The 20,013-nt window shown below is 42.5% G+C and overlaps 1 protein-coding gene across 18 annotated transcripts in view; it reads left to right on the forward strand.

The window, feature by feature from the left end:
- The window catches only part of BCL11B (BCL11 transcription factor B), a 196,143-nt gene that overhangs the window by 7,375 nt on the left and 168,755 nt on the right, over nt 1-20,013 (forward strand). For 11 of the 18 annotated variants that reach the window (XM_053261170.1, XM_053261244.1, XM_053261205.1 and 8 more), the window contains one exon: nt 14,702-15,070. The exons of 1 other annotated variant lie outside the window; for it this stretch is intronic. In XM_053261170.1, the coding sequence (XP_053117145.1) occupies nt 14,702-15,070 (369 nt within the window). The remainder of the gene's footprint in view (nt 1-14,701; nt 15,071-20,013) is intronic. 6 more of the 18 variants (XM_053261180.1, XM_053261252.1, XM_053261222.1 and 3 more) reach the window with 1 other exon arrangement.

Raw genomic sequence — 20,013 nt, forward strand, 5'->3', positions numbered from 1 at the left:
TCATTTGTGTATATTTACATATGCACACAATCCATGAAAAAAATAGCAGAAGGCATATCGTTGTATGTTGCAAACAGGAGAGATGAACTAGCTAAATTAAATCTTTTAAAAGCTAAAATGTTTACTGTGAGCACCAAAAGTGAGCACACAGAGATTATATGTTGAGTTCTGTGTGTGGGTGGTATGTATGTATCTGCACAAATTCAGCAGAAGAATAGTTACAGAATAATCCATATGAACAGTTCATAGCAATAAATAATCAGTGAAATAAGGTCCTTCAGAGAGTGGATATTAGTGTGCGGTATGCTTCTGCAAATCAATATATGTGCACTTGGATTTTTCTACCATGAATATGTATTTAGATGAGCATAAAGTAAGAGATAAAATAGTTAACTGATGTGTCTAAATATTATGTGCAGCATTGAAGTGGCAAAGCTTTCAGAAGGTGCCTGGTAATACAGAATGAACATATATATGAGGACTGTTACGGTTCTAAAAGCAGAAATTAATATGGCAGGGTTTTTTCCTTGTAACATGCACTTCTGCCTTTTTAAAATAATAATAAATGCACAGGTATTTTCCATGAAGAAAGATCTACTAATGCACCTACAACACATAAAAGTTTCTGTTGGGAGGGTGGAATTCTGTGTGTCTGTTGTGCCTTTCAGTATTCTCATTACTTGTATGTATTTTGTTAGCGTGGACATGGTTGTAAAACTTCCTTGTCCAAAGGTATATAATTTAGTTCTATAGCTATAGGTCCAGATGGATACAGAGAGAGTCCAAATTCCTAGAAATGCCGGTAAAGAATGTTTGTCAGGTGGTGGCATTGCTAATTCTTTTACAGATTCCTTTCTCACTTAGGGCACAATCTGTTCTTCACTGACAGGGTAGAGGGCTCCATTGGAACTTGAAAGAGAAATGCATTAGGCCCGACAAAAGAGTAGTGCTGTTTCCCACTGTAGGAAAAGCCTTCACTCTCCACTAGACAGGACCTGCAATTTGTCTGATGATTCCTCTACTTCATTTACTGTTTTGCATCCAGTTGGAAGCAGTGACACGGTGATGGGCAGTTCATTTGACTAACCTGAATTGAAGTGATTGGAAGCTCCAAATTCTGGCTCCCCGCCACCCCCCCCTTGCATTTTTGGAATGCCTTTCTTGTAGAAATCTCTAGCTTTACAAACTTTTTGCAATACTGTATACTGTATATACTGTATTTATTTAAAGAAACAAATCAGCTCAGTTATTAACAGGGCACCTTGGCCATTCAACATGTTTCGTATGAAAAGTTTTCACTTTATCTAAACTGCTGTCTCGTTTTCTTTCCAATATATATAATTTTTATTTTTCTTGCTTATTAATGAGCAAGTCCTTTTGTGAGGTTTTTTACTTAGGCATTGAGATTTCTTTCTTTCTTTCTTTCTTTCTTTCTTTCTTTCTTTCTTTCTTTGAAATTAAGTTGAAGTTAGAGCGACGAATGAGGCTAGAACAGAAAATAAGGGACTTTTTGAGCCTGCATGAAGGCATTTCTTAAAGTTCAGTTGGTGACAGAAAAATCATCATGAAAGCTATAATATAGTCATCATCACCATACTGCAGATAAAAAGAGAGAGACCCAGGGCATGTTCCTGTAGTGTGCTGTTGTGCAGCTTTCAATGGGCCTTAGGCAGGAGAGTGCCTGGACTCCAGTTATGCTTACCCAGAACTTCTGATGGACTGAACTTGGGCGCCAGATATTTATGCATGTGCTTATGCATCTATCTTTATAACAAGATGAGGGGAAAGCAGAGCTCACACAGAATGGGCACTAGTGATACATGTGTGATCCTTCCATTGGCTGTTATAGTGACACTTTCTTTCCTCCTTTCCTGCTTATTTACTTTCATAAAATGTCCTCTTGCAGTCTCCAAGCAGTTGCTTTCCACCCTCTGCTTTAAGGCGGTTGTGAGCTCACAGTAAGTTAAAGCTTCTCAATATCAGCTAGGTTTCCCCAATGTTTCCCTCCCTCCCTCCCTCCGGCAGGGAGTGGGGTGGGGTGTGTGTGTGTGTGGGTGGTGGTGGTGGGAAGTCGTCAGCCAACTCTTCACTATATAGAGGGGACTCTTAAGCAGTGGGGCATTTCCACCGCCCCTATTCTTCCCAAGGAATATATATCAAAAATGTGTAATACCATTTTTTTGAAAAGTGAAGGAAGGACGCTCTTCATTCAACATAGAAACGCACCAGGGAGGGAGGAGGAGGGTAGTGGCAATGACAACAATCTTAGAAGAATATCATCATTTTGGGGCAAGATGACACCAGATTGGCGTCTTGAATGAGGGTACAGCATTCATAAGAACTGATGAGTTCTTTTTCAGATTTTTGTTTTACATATGCAAGACCTTCACCTCGGTGCAAAGAATTCATTTCGTTTGTGGTGTAGGCACACAAGCTGCTTTTTTTGGGGGGGGGGGGATAATGTGCATGCAGTGTGTGTGTGTGGTGTGTATCTGTGTCAGTCATGATACAGGAGGAATAAATAGAGATAGTGTGAAGAAAGACACTTCTGCTTCACTTTTTTAACAACCCTGGAATAAACCGGCAAAACCCGGCCTTCTGTGAAACTTGAAAAATAGCCCCAGAGAGTTTTGGTGTGAGTAATGGTGGTGATTTATAACCCCCTTGAATTCCTCTTTTGAGACGGAAATTTGACAACGGTTCCACCTGTGTTTCAATCCACAGCAGAAATCAAATGTATTGATATTTCTCATTTGACTTTTTTGGGGTGTGTGTGTGTGTTCATATATTGCCGAGAATCTATAATCCAGCCAGCAACGAAAAGTATAGATGTTCAACGTACCCCTGTGTGTACTCCCCTTCTCTGACTATCCATCCCCTCCTCTTTTTTCTATTTAGTTTAAACTAAAACAAATCTATTCACACAGGAACAAAGGAAGCTTTTGTATCACATCATCTCAATCCCTGATTTATCTGTGAAGATTTACGGCTTTCGTGGTCTATACAAGAACCTATGCATTTTAGCCTCTCAATTGCAATAAATCTTTTTCTTCCTCCCCTGCACTCTGAGCAACTAGTTTATTTAGCAAAACATACATCACCTTTGTCCCCTTAACATTAAATGTAGGTAGCTTTTGATTTAAATTAGGGCAGGGCCATGTCTCATGATGGAAGGGTAGGGAGGCAATGTTGGGGTAATGCTGGGTATTCCAGAGCCCCCAGTCCATGCTGTTAGAGCTGCCATTTTGTAAACCTTTAAGTGGCTTCCATGAGGTCAGTGGACCTAGATTCTGCTCTTAAGATTTATGTTCATGCTGGAACATGCTGGTCATTCTCTTTTATTTTTACCTTGTTCTTAACTGCTTTCACTTCAGCATTTTTAACCACTGTGGTTATTTTTCTTGTTTTTGGAACCATTTGTCTTGTGTTTGGGGTGTGTAGTGAGGTTAATTTGTTTTCAAAGATACAGGCTACTTTCCGCATAAGGTGTCTGAAACACACAGCTGTGAGTGCCGTTTGCAAATGCATTCAGTTTAAATGAGCAATTCCAAGTTCTCCCTTTTAAAAATCTTAACGGTGCTTTCTCTAGTAATTGGAAGCCATTAACATCTGAAGCTTGAGCAGTGGTCTTTGCAAAAGCAGCCGAGTATTGAACCTAGGGGGGTGCACCAGAAACAATCTCCCTCCTTTTCCTGAGCTTCACGCAGAGCCAGGAGGGATTGGCACCCGAATGTCATGGATTCAGTAGGCAAGAGACTGGCCATCCTTCTTGAGACTTCCTCTGTTTCCACATGTGGCAACCCCCCCCCCCCCGAACTTTTCATGTTCAGATTTGTGCCACGTACACATGCTGTTAGTGCAAGATAGAATGGAACAGAAACTTAATGTACATTCTAGCCATTGTCGGTTTTTAAAAATATTTGCACCATATTATTATTGCCTTCCAAATAAGCCCACAAAAGTCACTGACCCACAGAAATGGTTTACCCACAAATGTGTGCCTGTCCACATATACTTCTGTCAGGCATTGGTGACCAGGTGAGTGACTGTTTATAAGCCAATTATAAACCAATTTAAGCTGCTCATATGAAAATGATCTTCAAGCTATTAATGCAAGAAGTTAGTAGGATTTCATGGACTTGCCAGTATACTTGTTCTGTGCTGCCCGTGACCTACATATGGCTGGGATGGGCACTTTTGATCAACCAGTTTATACCATTGGGCTGCATTACACTTCATCTCTTCTCCATTTCAGTCTGTTTGTAGGTGGTGCTTTCCCTCTTTCTTTCACGTTTCTTCTCTATGGAAATCGATCTTTACCTGTCTGCTGCTGGGAATGCTTGCAAACAAACAAAAATCCTGTAACTTCCACACAATAGCTCTACAGTCATTTTCATATGAGCCGCTTAAATGGATGGCACCTAAAGCGTGTGCCTGAAAAATTGAGCAGGACTAGGTGGTCAGTCAAGTTTAGACATGGCGAAATCTCTATAAACATGAAATCTCACAGACTGAGAAGAATATGTAGGCCATATTGAGGGAATGTTTCGGGGAGAACACAGTACATGGAAAACCTCACGCTAGTGACAAGTTTTGGGTGACCTAAGTTTTGGGCGGTATACAAATATGTAAAGTAAGTAAAGTAAGTAGTGATGTTTCCAGAATGGTCACTGCATGATTAATTCAAGTTATTCTCCTAAATGCAGCAACGGAATTCTGAAGGGATATTTGTGGGTGCTGATAATTGCTGATAGAGGCATAGCACCATTTTAAAACATAGTTATGTGGACAGCATCTTAAAGTGAAAGTCATTCCCTCAGTGAGCAGCAGGGTATAGCTTTTCAGCGTAGGGTTTTGGGTTTCTTCACACAACTGAGATTCATAATTCTGGGTGCAGCAGCTGGGAGATCTTGGGAGCTGGGAGTATTGGAAGATCCTCATGTTTGGGTATAAGCAGGAGACTGTCTGATCTACCTTTTGAAGTTAGGATTTCCCTGTAGAGGGGTGCAGCTGGCAAATGCTGCATGATTCATCAGTTCATCATTACAAAACGCAGTCAGATCTGGTTAATCTGCAGCCTGCTCATCTGGGTCTGTGAAAAGATTTACATGGTAACCAACCTTACAGTACCCATGGCGATTGCAGCAGCACCCGCTGGTACCTCTGTAGATAACTGTAGCAGCAGCGTTTCTGTCAGCCTCTAGCACGTTTTTTGAGTTCATCTAGAACCTGGATTTAGGCTAACCTCTTGGGAAGCTGCAACAATCCATTATTCCCCCCCTTCCTTAAAATAAGAAGAATTAAAATTATTTGTTCCCTAGCTTAAAAGATAACATTCTCAGAGGCAGTGAGAGTGCGCATCCATCTGCTTTTTAAATTTAAATTTCTGCCGTTGAATACAATTTACATGTTTTGAAATGAAACATGACCTCCAAAGAGGCCACTGCACAAATCATATTTTAAGAGAGGACACCTAAGAAGTGGAATGTGAATGTAGCAAATACACATGTCACAGAGTAGGCTTGTCAGGAAGCTGTGATTTGCTGAGTTGGTAGTAAATCTGAGTTTGCCTCGGCTTTTGATTTGTGAAGCCGTCCTCAGGAATTTGCTCCCAAGTCTGTAGAAGTCAAAGCAAAATTTCCATTTGACACCCTTAGCTCATGGACTTGTACCCAACAGCCCCACTCAACTGATTCCTTTCCCTTTGGTGAAGAGTCAGACCTTGTAGTTCTAGACACTGATTATATGTGATTACCCTACTTCCGACCCAACTCTAATTGTAAGTGTGTTAAAACCATGATGGTTCCCCACCTAAGCAGAGTGATCATGGTTTGCAGAACTTCTGATGAAGAATGTTGTGAGTATTAAGCTGCTTTAAAAAACACGCTGTTGCAATCAATTGGAATGTGAAACTTTTATTGCTAGTATTGTGCTGCAGACTTCTATATAGTTTGCAAGGAATTATTGTAGAGAGGAGGAGGTGGAGTTACATGATTGACAGGCTCTCGAACCCCAGCCCAACAGGCACCCTTCCCAGATCATTTCATGGCACCTGGGGGCTCTGGAGACTGCTTCAGCTTTTGAAGCAGGCTAATGAAAACTTCCTTGAATGTGTGTCTGATTTTCTGTTAAATAGTTTTATTAATAGTACAGTAGAGTACCCACAATGGAAGTCACCTAATAGCACAGTGGGAAAGTATCTTGTCTAGGGCACAAGAGGTTGCTGGTTCGAATCTCTGCTGGTATGTTTTCCACTATGGGAAACACCTATATTGGGCAGCAGCAATATAGGAAGATGCTGAAAGGCATCATCTCATCCTGCGTGGGAGATGGCAATGGTAAGCCCCTCCTGTATTCTATCAAGACAACCACAGGGCTCTGTGGTCGCCAGGAGTCGACACCGACTTGATGGCACAACTTTATTTTTACTAACCCACAATGGAATAATTTTCTGTCTCTAGTTATGTCCATACACCACTCTCTGTCTTTGTGTTTCTGTCTCTGGGCCATTTAAAATGTGGTACCAAGTCTATAGAACCTTCCTACCTGGTATTCTGGTAGAGTCTAAAGATGTTCTTGTTCCAGCACACATTTTAATTTGGCTTTTCTGTTTTCTACTGGCTGGTGTTTGTTCCTCTGTATCAATAGTTGTGTTTTTGTTTTATCTTTTTAAAATTTGGCCCTTGATAAATTCACACCCAGTGAGCTTGAATGTCATTGGATTCCCTCAAACCAAAGAAAGCTGTTTTAAAATCCTTCCTTGTTTGTGAAGAAAAACAGAGTCTTTCTGTCTTTCTTCCAGTGAACATGTCGGAGAACAAAGCTTTTCGTCCGTGTCCTTTTTGAATTTGTCGTTGTGGCTCAGAGAAGTTAGGTTGAACTGAAGTGAGTGCAGGCCTGTCTTGAAACTGTGGGGCACTATTCATGCATTGTCATAACATGTTGCTTTCAGCATGGACTTAGTGGCTTCGGGTACAGTGTACTGAGTAGACCTAAATACTGAGTATTGCTCTTGCAATACCCCTAATGATGTGAATGCCAGTTTTTTTTGGAGCAACCTCTGGTTTGCTGTGTCCCTTTCCTCCTTCATTTTCTCATTTCTGTGTCCACTGTTGGAATGTAACATTTTTGGGTGGCTTGATGAGATTGTAGAAGGGAGACCAGTTAAACAAAGATGAGTTTACATTTGGCTGTTTAGACAGAAGTACATACAAAGGTTTATTAAATTTGCCTCCCAACATTTCCCATTAATTGTTTCATGGCTGGTTATATTTTTGTAATTAGACCAGTTGAGTTATTGATGAGACCTACCTTCCAGAACCCATTTTCTCTGGAATAATTCTCTCGAAGTCTGCTCTGGAGCTGGCAGGCTATGGATTGCTGCTACAGATAAGTTTTGCCACAATTAGTTTATCATTTTTGTTTGCTTAAGCAATTATTAAATGAAAATCAGAACTAAAATAACTTCAGGGGAAAAAAAACTTTTATTGATTCTTTAGAACCAGCTACTATCATTCAAGAGGGCTTTTGTGCAGAGAGAAAATGTAAAGCTGATTTCCTCAAATGTGAAGACTGCCAAAGAATGAAAAGGATACCAGATGTTATTAAAAAAAATGCCATTGCAGATCACTTGGGTGGAGGCAGAGGGGGAGGAGAGGATTCCATATGAATAGGCACACGCAGACTTAACTAATTACGGTCAAATGCTAGTGAGACCATCCTAATACGAGATGCCAAGTTGGGCAGATAAAGTGGGGAAACTGGTGAGCTTAATAAATTTTGATCCCCGGCCTGTTCTGCAAAATGGGGGAAATGATTTTTTCTCCCCCCTTCACTTTTTAAAAATCCTTCCGAGGCTACTTAAACGATTAGTTAGAGAAGTGAAAAGAAGAAAAAAAATTGAACAATTCAGTTGCTGACAACTGAAGAAGATTTTGGAATTTCTACACAGACAGGGGCTGGGAGCTTAGCAAGCATCGCAGTTTTCTGCTTGTCTTTTTCTTTTCTTTTCCCGGTGACAAAAATATCTCCTACATCGAAAAGATAATAAAGGATTAAGAAGAAGAAGAAATGCCCAGCCCTATCAGTACATATACTGTAGTTAGAGCACTGTAATTTGAGATGCATATCTAACTTTAGAGCAGAGCAGGATGGTTATAGGAACTTGCTAAGAGGCATTTTTTGTATTTCTTCTTCTCCCTCCTTCCCCTCCTGTGTTTCTTTCTGGTGCACCTTGGCTCAGTTCAGCCGTGCTACTTACTTTGCCTCTTCCAGCTCTTTTACCTTATCTCCCTTTGTGCATACATGTTTTAATATTTTGACACTCTGCTCCCACCTAATAGGAATTCTTTTCTAGAAACTGTGCACATGTTGTCTAAAGGAGTCTTTTCACAGCACTCTTGTATTTTTCCCCCTTTCCCTTTTGGCTTTAAAATTATGTATATGTAATTGGTAATTAAAGGTGCAAGCTCTCTTCAATATAAACAGTATTGCTCAATGTTAGATCATTAAAGGGAACAGAAGCACTAAATAATTACCTTTTGCATTGTGACAAACTGCTTGCACAGAAATCCACTCACTTTCCGCTCAGCGCCAGGGTTATGATTACATTTTCACGATGGCAAAGCGTCTTTTCATAAAATAAATTGGTAAATTAATTACGTTGCATTGTCTACTGACTGCTTTTAAAGTAAACTTGGAGGAAGAGATGGGGGAAAAGTAATTAATGGGTTTCACACACGCAGTGCATTATGCCCAGAGTTGAGTTACCTCGTGGATTAATTTGGCTACAGGCAAGTACAAGGACACTCAAAGGGTTTGCGTGTGCATCTCCTATTCCGTAGGTCTCTTCTTGTCCACACACCTCCGTTGACTGTAAGGGGTGGTTGCATAGTCCTAATCTGAACTGCTGTGAATCTAGCAAGTCCTGAGTTCTGGTGCACTACATTTTCTTATGTAATGCATGCACTTTTAGTGGGCAGTGATGAAGTTTATGATACATATGATTCACTTACTAATTAGCGCTTTCTTTCAGAAAGGGAAGTTAGATACGTTTTGACCTCTAACTGACTATTTCTTTGGCTGAAACTGTGAAATCCTCCTCCTAGTTAGATAGTAGTTACCACTCTTTTTCTTTTTAATTTTAACCAGATATTAATTTGGCCAAAAAAATAAAATTCCTGTTAACTTTAGCGATTGCAATTCAGAATAACAACAACCGTTTTACATAGTCCTGCTGCTTTTAGATCTCCAGGAAATTTGGAAACAAATCACCAATGCCAGTATTTCCATGTGTTCATTCCCCCCCTCCCCGTAGAGTTTTACTACTCCCTTCTCCTGATAAAACTTCAGTAGCTCATCTCTTTTATTTACATGCTGTTAGTTCTCTGTGTATTGATCGGGCCAAATGATAAAATTTTTGTTCAAAGCAAAACCCTGCCAGCCAATGGGAATTGTGCCTGATTGAAGACCATGTTTCGTGTGGTTTTTCAATTAGGCTGTAGTGGAAATAATACACACACAGAGTTCCCTGCACAGAGGTTTGTGAATTAACTGTGTTGTGTGCATTGCTGCCTTAAGCAAAGCTGGGTTGTCCCAAACTGTTGGTTATCCAGATTTTCAGAGAGGTGTCACATGGCCCCATTTCAGTGTGATTTGGTATATCTGATCATTTTCTGTGATCCATTTTCTATAAATATTTTGGACTTCCTTCAGACTATTTAGATGAATGAGGTATTGTGGATTTTTGAAGCAATGTGTGCAGCAAATGCTGTGAATATGAATCTGAATGTCGCCTTTTCTTCCTTAGAAATTGTCTTGTGATTTTCAGCATCTGAAGGTATTCTGATAAAGTTAAGAAATGGAGCCTCTAACCTTATGTAATCTTATTTATCAGTAAGTTCCATTGAGTTCAGTGGGTCTCTTTCCCAAATAATCAGGCATAGGCTGGATGCAAGTTTGAGACACGAGTTTGGACTGAATTGCATGTTTCTTGTTTTTAATTTGTCATATGTTTTGGCATTGTTATTAATTTGCATTTTGGCTGACTAAAAGTTGCCGCTATTACTTCTTATTCTACAGCCATCAGGGTTGTATACAGATTATGTATATTTTTAGATTGTGAGCCTTTTGGGGACAGGGATCCATCTTATTTATTTATTATTTCTCTGTGTAAACCACCCTGAGCCATTTTTGGAAGGGCGGTATAGAAATTGAAATAATAATAATAATAATAATAATAAATATTATTATTATTAAAAGAAAGGAAAACGTTGATTGAGATGGTTGCAATTTTGGGTGCAGGCAGTTTAAGAAACCCAGCATATTGATGGGAGCATGTGACATGACATGCTTGTCCACCAACAAGAAAACGCTTGACAGCAACCAGCATACTGTGGTTCTGTATTGTAACACCTGACAAAAAGGTAGCCTGCACTCCTGTACACACATACTCATTTGAAAGCTAGGGGTGTATAGCTGGGATGGCCAACCGGAGGCTCTTCAGCTGTTGTTGGACTAGAACGCCTATCGTCTCCAGCTGCAATAAATAAATAAATGAGCGGGAGAGCCTCAAGTTGGCCAGTCCTGGTACACAGAGATGAAAATTGAGGGCACAAAACGGAGAAAATAAAGCACTTTCCGAATTCACTCTTCTATATTCAGTATGAAGATTCTATTCTTGCGAAGAATGGAATCTGAACATGGAATATGGAAACAGACTTCTGCAGTTGGATCAGCTTTCTGAGTATACCTGCACTGGTGTGGTTGAGGCAGAGTTTGGGGAGGGCTAGACTTGTGGTAGCAAGAAATCATTGCCCCCTTTGCCAAGCAGGGTCTGTCCTGTTTTGCATTTGAGTGGGAGACTACATGTGAGCACTGTAAGATATCCCCCTTAGGGGATGGAGCCACTCTGGGAAGAGCATCTGCATGCTTACAAGCAGAAGGTTTCAAGTTCCTTCCCTGGCGTCTCCAAGATAGGACTGAGAGAGTCTCCTGCCTGCAACCTTGGAGCAGCCGTTGCCAGTCTGTGTAGACAAGACAGAGCTCAGTGGACCAATGGTCTGACTCAGTATAAGGCAGCTTCCTATGTTCCTATTGTGTTCAAACTGACTTTCCAGAACACAGTCAGAAACAACCCATGCACATAGCTGTGCGGAGAAAAGAGCTGCTCTTGTGGTAGCAAGCATGACTTGTCCCCTTAGCTAAGCAGGCTCCATCCTGGTTGCATATGAATGGGAGACTTGTCTGTGAAGACAATACGGAGCTAGATAGACCAATGGTCTGACTCAGTATATGGCAGCTTCCTATGTTCCAAGCCTAGCATGCAAGATACTTGTTAATCTCTGAACGATTGTGGGTCAAGCATGATGGGGAGGAACATTACGGTGTGGCCAGAGGGAGGCATGGCCCCACTTCCTCCAGCTCAAGCACTGAGGGAGAGGAGAGGAAAAGAAAGGCAGATGTGTGTCAGAGGCTTGGCTCAGGTGGGACACATCGTTTCTCTTTCTTCTCCCAAGGCAGTCGGCTGAGTTGCCTCAGCTGCCGTGAGTGAACATAGGAAGCTGCTTTCATTTTGAGTCAAGCCCTCGGTCCATCTAGCTCAGGACTGTCCACACCAGGGGTGAGCGTCCCTGGCCCTCCAGATGTTGTCAAACTATTTATTGTGGCTGGGGATGATGGGAGATGTAGTTCAGCTACAGCACCTCAGGTCTGTGCTAATTGGCAGTGGCTTCTCCAAGGTTTCAGGCAGGAGTCTTTCCCAGCCCTGCCTTCTGATGCCGGGAGCCGGGCCTGAGCCCTTTTGCATGCAAAGCAGGTGCTCTGTCACTGACTGCATCTCCGCTGGTTCAGTCATGTTTGCTTGCGGGGGTGAGGGTTGAACGAGTCTCTTTCTCCCCACCCAGGGCAAGCCCCGCAGTCTCTGCCACTCCTGCCAGTCTGGAGGTTGTGTATGCTGGCAATTGCAAGGGCTTGTTCTCTAAGCTGGCCTTGCCCTCCTAGTAAAAGCCAGCCTCGGGCCATGTTTCTGCCACCTTCCTGGTAGTAGTAATGAAAAGACTCTCTCTGCCTGAGTTCTCTCTCACCATGAGGAGAGGCAGGCCTAGGGGGCCATTAGTAAAGTGTGCCGTCGAGTCGGTGTCAACTCCTAGTGCCCACAGAGCCCTGTGGTTTTCTTTGGTAGAATACAGGAGGGGTTTACCATTGCCTCCTCCCACGCAATATGAGACGATGCCTTTCAGCATCTTCCTATATCACTGTTGCCTGATATAGGAGTTTCCTATAGTCCAGGAAGCATAGCAGCAGGGATTCGAACCGGCAACCTCTGGCTTGCTAGTCAAGTCATTTCCCTGCTGCACCATTAAGTGGCTACTAGGGGGCCATTACTGGAGACAATATGGCTCCCATCTTCTCTGGTCACTTTGGGAGCAGTGTTCCCTCTAAGGCGTGCGCGTGTGCATGTGCTCACATGTTTTTTTAAATGTCCACTCAGTTAATTTTAGATCCCGCTCAGGCTGAATCATGAAGGCCCCGCTCTGAATGCACATGTGCACACTGCCTTGATACTGCTGCCCAGAACAAAACTCATTCACACACAGATGAAAAAAAGTAGGACAGGAGTTGAGCACGATTGGTCAACAAAAGGGCCAAACTGCTTTTGTGAGATGCTCGCGTGTCCAGTGAGTTTGCTGTGCGCTTTGGACTCAAACTATCTAGAGCATGGGGTAGGCAGCCTTGGCTCTCCAGACTCCAGCTATTGCTGAACTATAATCCCCATAATCATCCCCAGCCAGAATAAATTGCAGCTGGGGATGATAGGAGTTGTAGTTCAGCAGCACTTGGAGAGCCAGAGTTGCCTACTTCTGATCTGGGATAAACCACAGCTCAGTGGCAGAGAACATTCTTTATATGCAGAAGGTCCCAGGTTTAATCCCTGGCATCCCCAGTTAACGGCTGAGTTCACATGTTATTTTAAATCACGGTCTAGTATTGTTGTTGTGAACCTTGGGCTCCTTAGAATCTTTGCACATGTGGGGAGGAAATGTGCAACTTCGGGTTCTGGTTTAAAACAAACCAGGTTCTTGAGTTGCATCTGGATCCAGGAAATCGCAGCCTGTTCAAAACATAATTTGTGAACAAGCCAGAATGTCAAAGCAGGATTTAGTCAGGATCAGGTGTTTAAAATCCTCTTCCCTTGCCCACAAAGGGGAAAGGAAAAGGTGCAAATCTGAGGCTCCTGAGAGTCATGTTAATTCATGCTTGAATCATGGTGGAGTGTGATGTCTGAACCTGGCCAAAGGATGCCAAGAAGTAGTTGAAAAGACCCCCTGCCTTCATCCTTGGAGAGCTGCAGCCGGCCAGAATAGACAATCCTGAGCTAGATGTACTACTGAACTGACTCTGTATAATGCTGCTTCATATGCTCCCATGTATCTCAAGTTGCAAATGAATGAGAATTGTGCAACAGCAGAGCTGCCTTACTTATTCCATTGAGGCTCCGTGCAGCACAGTTTTATCGCGGTGTCTTTTTTGAGCAGGTGCTTCCTTTTTTGCTAAAAGCCTTCTCATGCTCTTTGGACCATACTAGTGATCACTTGCTTCCTTGCAACCTTGAGGCTAGATTGGTGGCCCCAATCCTGCATGGTTAGTTCTTCCAAAAGACCCTTTACAGACTGGGCTGGGGCTGACAGCAGTTCTGGGTGCATCTGATAAAATACAGTTTTCTGGTGGGAGGAGAGGCACACAAAGATGTGCCAAATTCTAAATGACACCATGGTAGAACGAGACATAGGGACAGTCCCAGAGGTCTGTACAAATAATAATTAAAAAAAAAACAACCTGTAGGAGACATGTTTGCAAAATGAGTTCTTTTGTGGTGTTATTTTTTTTAAGATGCAAGGTGCATCTTAAGATGCATCTTAAGGTGTTTGTTTCCACAACAACGCTGACAGATCCATATTGTCTCCATTGTATAGAACAGGAATTTTCAGCCAGGGGTACCTGATTCCTGGGTACTTGTGAGGTGGAGTGTATATGGAGCACAGGGGGGGCGCATGCCCTTGGACCCCTGATTCATCTGCTGCCTGTCTCATTTCGAGTCACTTACTCACTATCAAGCCATTGACTAAAGTAGCCTCTTATAACTGTAGCATTTAAATTTGTGTGTATATATGTGTGTGTGTGGGGGGGGTACCCGATCTGAAGCTTTGAGACAGAAGGGGCACGCTTGTTAAGGCTGACAACACCTGGTATAGAAGAAGGAACTGAGGTTGAGTCTAGGGTCACTCCATAGCTGGACCATCACAAGGTCCTCTGGATCCTGCTGGTTATGGTTCTAAAGGCAATTGTAACACGTTTGTAGTGTTGTTAGTGCATTGCTGCAGGACAGTTGGAAAGAAAAAGCCATGAAAGCCATATCAGATCTGCCTCTTATTTTCTTTCATAGACAGGCTTGGTTGCAAAATCTATTTAAATTGCTTGTGGAGATGAGGAGGGAGGGGAATAGAGCAAAGATGCTATCAGGCTTGGGGGGGGGGGGAATCCTGTTCTAATTCATGTGTATGGATATTTAAGCAAATTTGCTCTCAATTCTTCTCCTTGTTTTTCTTTCTTTCTTTCTTCCCCTTCTCCCTGACCCTTCTCTCTCTCTCTCTCTCTCTCTCTCTCTCTGTCTCTGTCTCTCTCTTTGCTTACCCACATAAAGCAGAGGCTGACCATGTGGAAACGGCCATCAGCCACGAGGATGAGAACCTGGCGATAGGAGAGCCACTTGGGCTCAGCATTACGGCGGGCGGAGCAGACCCTGACCTATTAACCTGTGGACAGTGTCAGATGAACTTCCCCCTGGGAGACATCTTGGTTTTTATAGAGCACAAGAAGAAGCAGTGCAATGGCGCGGGTGGTGCCTGCTACGAAAAGAACCTGGATAAGAGCAGTCCTCCCCCTTCATCGCGCTCCGAGCTCAGGAAAGTGTCAGAGCCAGTGGAAATCGGGATCCAAGTCACACCCGATGAAGAAGACCGTCTTCTCACGCCTACGAAAGGAATTTGCCCCAAGCAGGAGAACATTGCAGGTATAGCATGTTTTATATTAAGTCAACTGTGGAGGAAGCCTGCCCCCCCTCCCTCCCCCTTTTTCTTTAAAAACGGGATAGATCCTTTTTAAAATTCCTGAGAGTTTAAGACTTTTTAAAGTAATCAATGAAACGTTCATAAAACCGTAGCAACCTCTTACTTGAAGGCCTCCGTTGATCCTGTTCTGTGGAGGGTCGAGTTTATTCGTTAATGAAGGCCCGTTGCAGACCTGATTGTGGATATCTGAGAGATAAAAACTAGAGTAGGGTAAAGGACATGAAATATTCCTGGGTTCCCATTTGGCAACTATGATGTTCTGCTGGAAAGCATGGGTATGCTATTGAGGAGCAGCCGATACTCCACTGTACCACAAAGGTGCCTGCCTGCCTCATGCTTACTGGGGAACCAGGCCGCTTGGATTGTCCAGTCCAGTCCACCCTGGCCTCTTCCTGATAGTTTGTCAGCTGCATGGTCTGGCATGGACCATTGTGGTCTGGGATGGAAGTGCTGAATTCCTTCACATTCCACATTTGGAAGGGCCCACACAGACAAAACATAAGACCCAGTTTCAGAGACATTCATGTGGCAGATCTCTCCTTTGAACTTTAAATATACGTAGCTACCAGAGGAGGACGGTGTCGTCTTACTATACTCAGGCTTTAGCTAGAGAACTTGAGAGGAGCGGTTGAGGTAGCTTCCCACAGTCTAATCTAGCCTAGCTTTTCTCCTTAGGGCAAATGCCAGCTCTGAGTGCCAAGGTAGAGCCTGACAGACTCATGTCTGGACTAGGTAAGAAGATAAGACTTGGCTAAATCATGAGGTAGCTCAGATTGACCACTAACGTAGATGCAGTCACTTTGTATGTGCAGTGCTATGCAGCCCTGCCCCCCTTCCCTGAAACCTCAAGTACGACACAGGAGGAAACATGTAGATGGCTTGAACAGGACGAGGCCTTTGGGCCTGAGTAAATACCAGGGATATTTGGACTACAAGCACAAAAAATGTGTAACTTGCTTGGCTTTCCCCAAATGAACACTGGGTTCTAGAGATCTTCTAGACCTCTGATAGGAACCAAAGGAGAGGATTCTGATCATCTGTGTTGCTAGAGGTTCACCATAGTTAAACTGGTTGAAACTAAAACTGGTTAGGCTCATGTGGTAGACAGCTTAATCCAAAACTTAAAACAATGTGCTTGTAAATCTGAGTGTCTGGTGCTTCTGCGTTGGGTAGGGCTGATCTCACTGGTGTTGGGGTTTCCTGATTCCATGTGCCCCAAATGTTTCTGAGCTTGGAACAAAAGAGCAGCATCCTGCAAATGCTTCGTCCCCAAAATTAGTTTATGTCAGAAGGGGAAAAGGAGCATGAGCTGGACTGAGGTCACAAGTTGACAAGTAGACTGTATTTTCAATTCTAAAGCACTTGGACATTTGGTGAAATTGGATGTGTAGGTTAAAGCTGCAGCTGAAGGCAACCTTCAGTATCTGAATCCAGCACTTACTCAGCAGACCACTGCCGGTCTCATTATAGGGACATAAGAGAAAGGGCTTGTATCCACCTGGTTGAACTACTCTGAGAGATTTTCTCCCACGACACATAAGTCTAGAGGACTTTTTTTTAGCACTGGATGGCGTAGAAAACTCTCCTGGCCTCAACCCAAACTGAAACTAACCCAAACTTATTTTGGCAAGAAGCACAAACACTTGAGCTGTGTGAATTTTCCTGTAATGCTGGAGCACAGGATTATTATTATTATTATTTTTTGGAATTTTTAGGAAGGTGAGATTAGGTTCCCTTTACCACTCGGTAAACGCAAAGCCCTATAATTTTATTTAGTCAATCAGTTAGTTAGTTAGTTATTTACTGCCCCAAACTCACATCTCTGGGAGGTTTACAGTAAAACAACACAAATTATAACAAGATTAAAACATTAAAACACTAAAATAGTTTAAAATTTAAAAACAATGTTAAATTCTAATTTGGCTTTCAGGGAAGGGCAGCAATTGTATTTTTTCTCCATAGAGTTTCTAAAACTCACAATTGGAAAGAAAGGCTTAATAGTGGGCCTTCAGCTATGCCTCTTGAAGTGAGACCATAAGATGTGGAAATAACAGAAGCTGCCATACTGGAATCAGGACACTGGCCTATCAGTGGCACTCCAAGGAACCTCATAGAATAGTAAAACACCTCCTAACTTAGTTACATATAAGGTACCACTGGATGGGCACAGATTTATGTTGCAGTGGGGAAAAGTGGTTGTGTGGATCCACCCTTAGGCTACCATCTCCAAATGCTTGGGTATCAGACAGAAGTTATCAGATTCGTTGCAGCGTTACCGAGTGATGTAATTGATTTGAGGGCTGCGGCTTAGTACCCAGACTCCTCTGTGTTCTTCGCATATGGTGGTGAGTCAGGTTCTGGAACTTGTCCCAGTTTTTCAGAAGTGGGGATGCCTTTTGAATGTTTGGTGAAACCTCAGAAGATAGAGGTGGGCGTGAGTAGCATTTCTGGTAGTCGAAGGCAGAGACCGTAGCACCCTGCCCTGCCTTTTGTCCCTTCCCGTGATTAGCAGCGGAAAATAAATTGCACACCGCAAGCAAATATCTGCTTACTTAATTGGCACAGATTTTGGAATACCGTACTGCAGACATTTTCCTTTTTTTGGTGCAGAGTGTGCTTAGCCCTCCAAGAAGCAATAGTAGCTGTTTTACACACAACTGAGCCATGGTATGATGGCTGCATTTGTCGCACAGTAATCCGAGTCATGGGCCTTGGTGCGATGTTTGAACGTCCTCGTCACATTCTGGGAGTTGGCCATCAGTTGCATTGCAGGAGAAAATGTGATACCAAACGGGATGAGGTCACCCACCCTTTCCTGTGAATTCACCCTGTAAAATCACACCCACGTATATATTAAAGCCGTTGTCCACAATTCTATCCCATTCTGATGTGTCAAAGAAGAATATGCAGGATGAGGCTGTGCAGATAGGAGCAGGCTTGGTTATAATGGCCAGGTTCGTCGTGAGTGCAAGCAGGTTTAGTTCCCACCGCAGAGTGAACCCTCCAGTCAATTCCTTTACTGTTTCTTGTACAAGTGAATGGTTGCCATTTATTCCTGCGGGGACATGTAGAATGCTGAACGAGGGGATGCTGGTTTGGTGAGGGTTGAGAGAGTGTGTGTGTGTCTTGGTCAATGACTGTAAATTTAATAAAGTAAAGTAAAAGTTGAGTGTGTGTGTGTGTGTGTGTGAAGCTGAGCATGTGAGTGCATGTGCACACATACCATGGGTCCTTGCAATGGATTACAAGTCCACCCTCTGTATACTACCAGCCATCATAGTGATGAACATTTCTCTGGCATTTAAATTCAGGTAGCCGGATATTCCCTGGAACTCCCAGACCCCCTTCCCCATCTCCATCCCCATCCAGGTTGCCTTGGCAGTGCTGTTCAGGTCGTTTCTAGCATACTTTCGCTTCTGGCATGACAAATCTGCTGGTGGTGCTTTTGGTGTTTTTTTTTTTGAAGTCGTTCAGACATAGGCAAAAGAAATAATGATAATAATCGCACCAAAAAAGAAAGCGTCGAGCTGGAGCTCTTAATCTTTCTTCGTGCAAACCCAAAGATCAAATGAAAATGAGCTGGAGATTTTGAATCTGCAAATAAAATAAAGTAAAATGGGCGGTTCGTTTGAATGGATTTTTTTCTTTTCTTGATGCAGGATAGGAACTCCCCAGTTAATATGGCAGTAATAAGGCTTTCTCAAATTAGGGATTGAACTCTTAGAGCGGGGAAGAGGCTTGTAGTGTCCATCTATTTTGGTTTAGGGGTTTTGCTCACTGTCCCCTCTCCTTTCATTTCTTTCCTTCCTCTTTTTTAAATAGCAGAGGATAGTTTTCAATAGTAGGATAAAAGCTTCATATTACAGCCATGGAGGGTAGCCATGGAAAAAACAACCCACAGAAGTCATTCACTGAAAAGGCTTTAGTGGGATATACCAAGCCCCTTATTTATATTTCAATAGAAGGGCTTTCTGCATTAGCCAAGAAAATCAGAATCTGTATTTAACATTAAAGGTATTTCCCAGTGAGAGGCTGTAGAGCATTGTTGTTAGATTTGTTAAAAAAAGAGACTAAATACGATTTCATAAAAGGGAAACTTAATCTCTAAGGCTGCTTTCTCCCCACCCCACCCTCCCACCTCCTCCCTCTCTCTCTCTCTCGCTCTCTCTCTCCCTCCCTCCCCTTCTCTCTCTCTCTCTCTCTCTCTTTTTGGTAATAATGCAACAGCCTACAATATTTCTATGCGACGAAAGATATTCTTAGCTTTTTCTGTGCTGTGACAGGAAGAATGAAAATTTCTTTATTCCACTAAAAAATATGTAAAATAATCCTTTAGAAGAATGGGGGAGATATGTTTGTTCAAAGCATTTAAAATGTTATTTTAATCAAAGGCACAAAACAGTCGACATGCTATGTCAGCTAAAAGGAGACTATTACATTTGAACTGCAAACCACGCTCATCTTTATATTTTATCCCCCCCAACCCTTTTTTTCTCTGCCTCCCCCAGTACTTTGAAACAAATTTAAAAAAAAAAAGAATGAAAAAAGAAGAGAAATAAAGATTAAAGAATAAAGGGTGGGGGGGGGGAGAACTTCAGTGGCTCAAATGTGTAAAAGTAATTTAATATGGCGGAAGCATTAATTATTTTAGCTTAATTGAATTCTGAGGACTGCAGCCGTAGCATTTTTGTAGACAAGCTCTGTTTATTATTTCTTTGTGTGTAGATTAACAGTAAAAGAAACATAGATAACTTTCACTTATTTATTGTAAAATAAATGTGTCAATTCATGTGTAGAGCAAGCTGTTCAAAGATAATTGAGTCTTTACATTTGAAGAGGGGGGAAAACAGAAATCGCTGGCTCTCTGATTCTGGGCCCCTGAAAT

Source organism: Hemicordylus capensis, chromosome 1, assembly GCF_027244095.1.
Source record: "Hemicordylus capensis ecotype Gifberg chromosome 1, rHemCap1.1.pri, whole genome shotgun sequence".
NCBI classification, from domain to species: Eukaryota; Metazoa; Chordata; class Lepidosauria; order Squamata; family Cordylidae; genus Hemicordylus; species Hemicordylus capensis.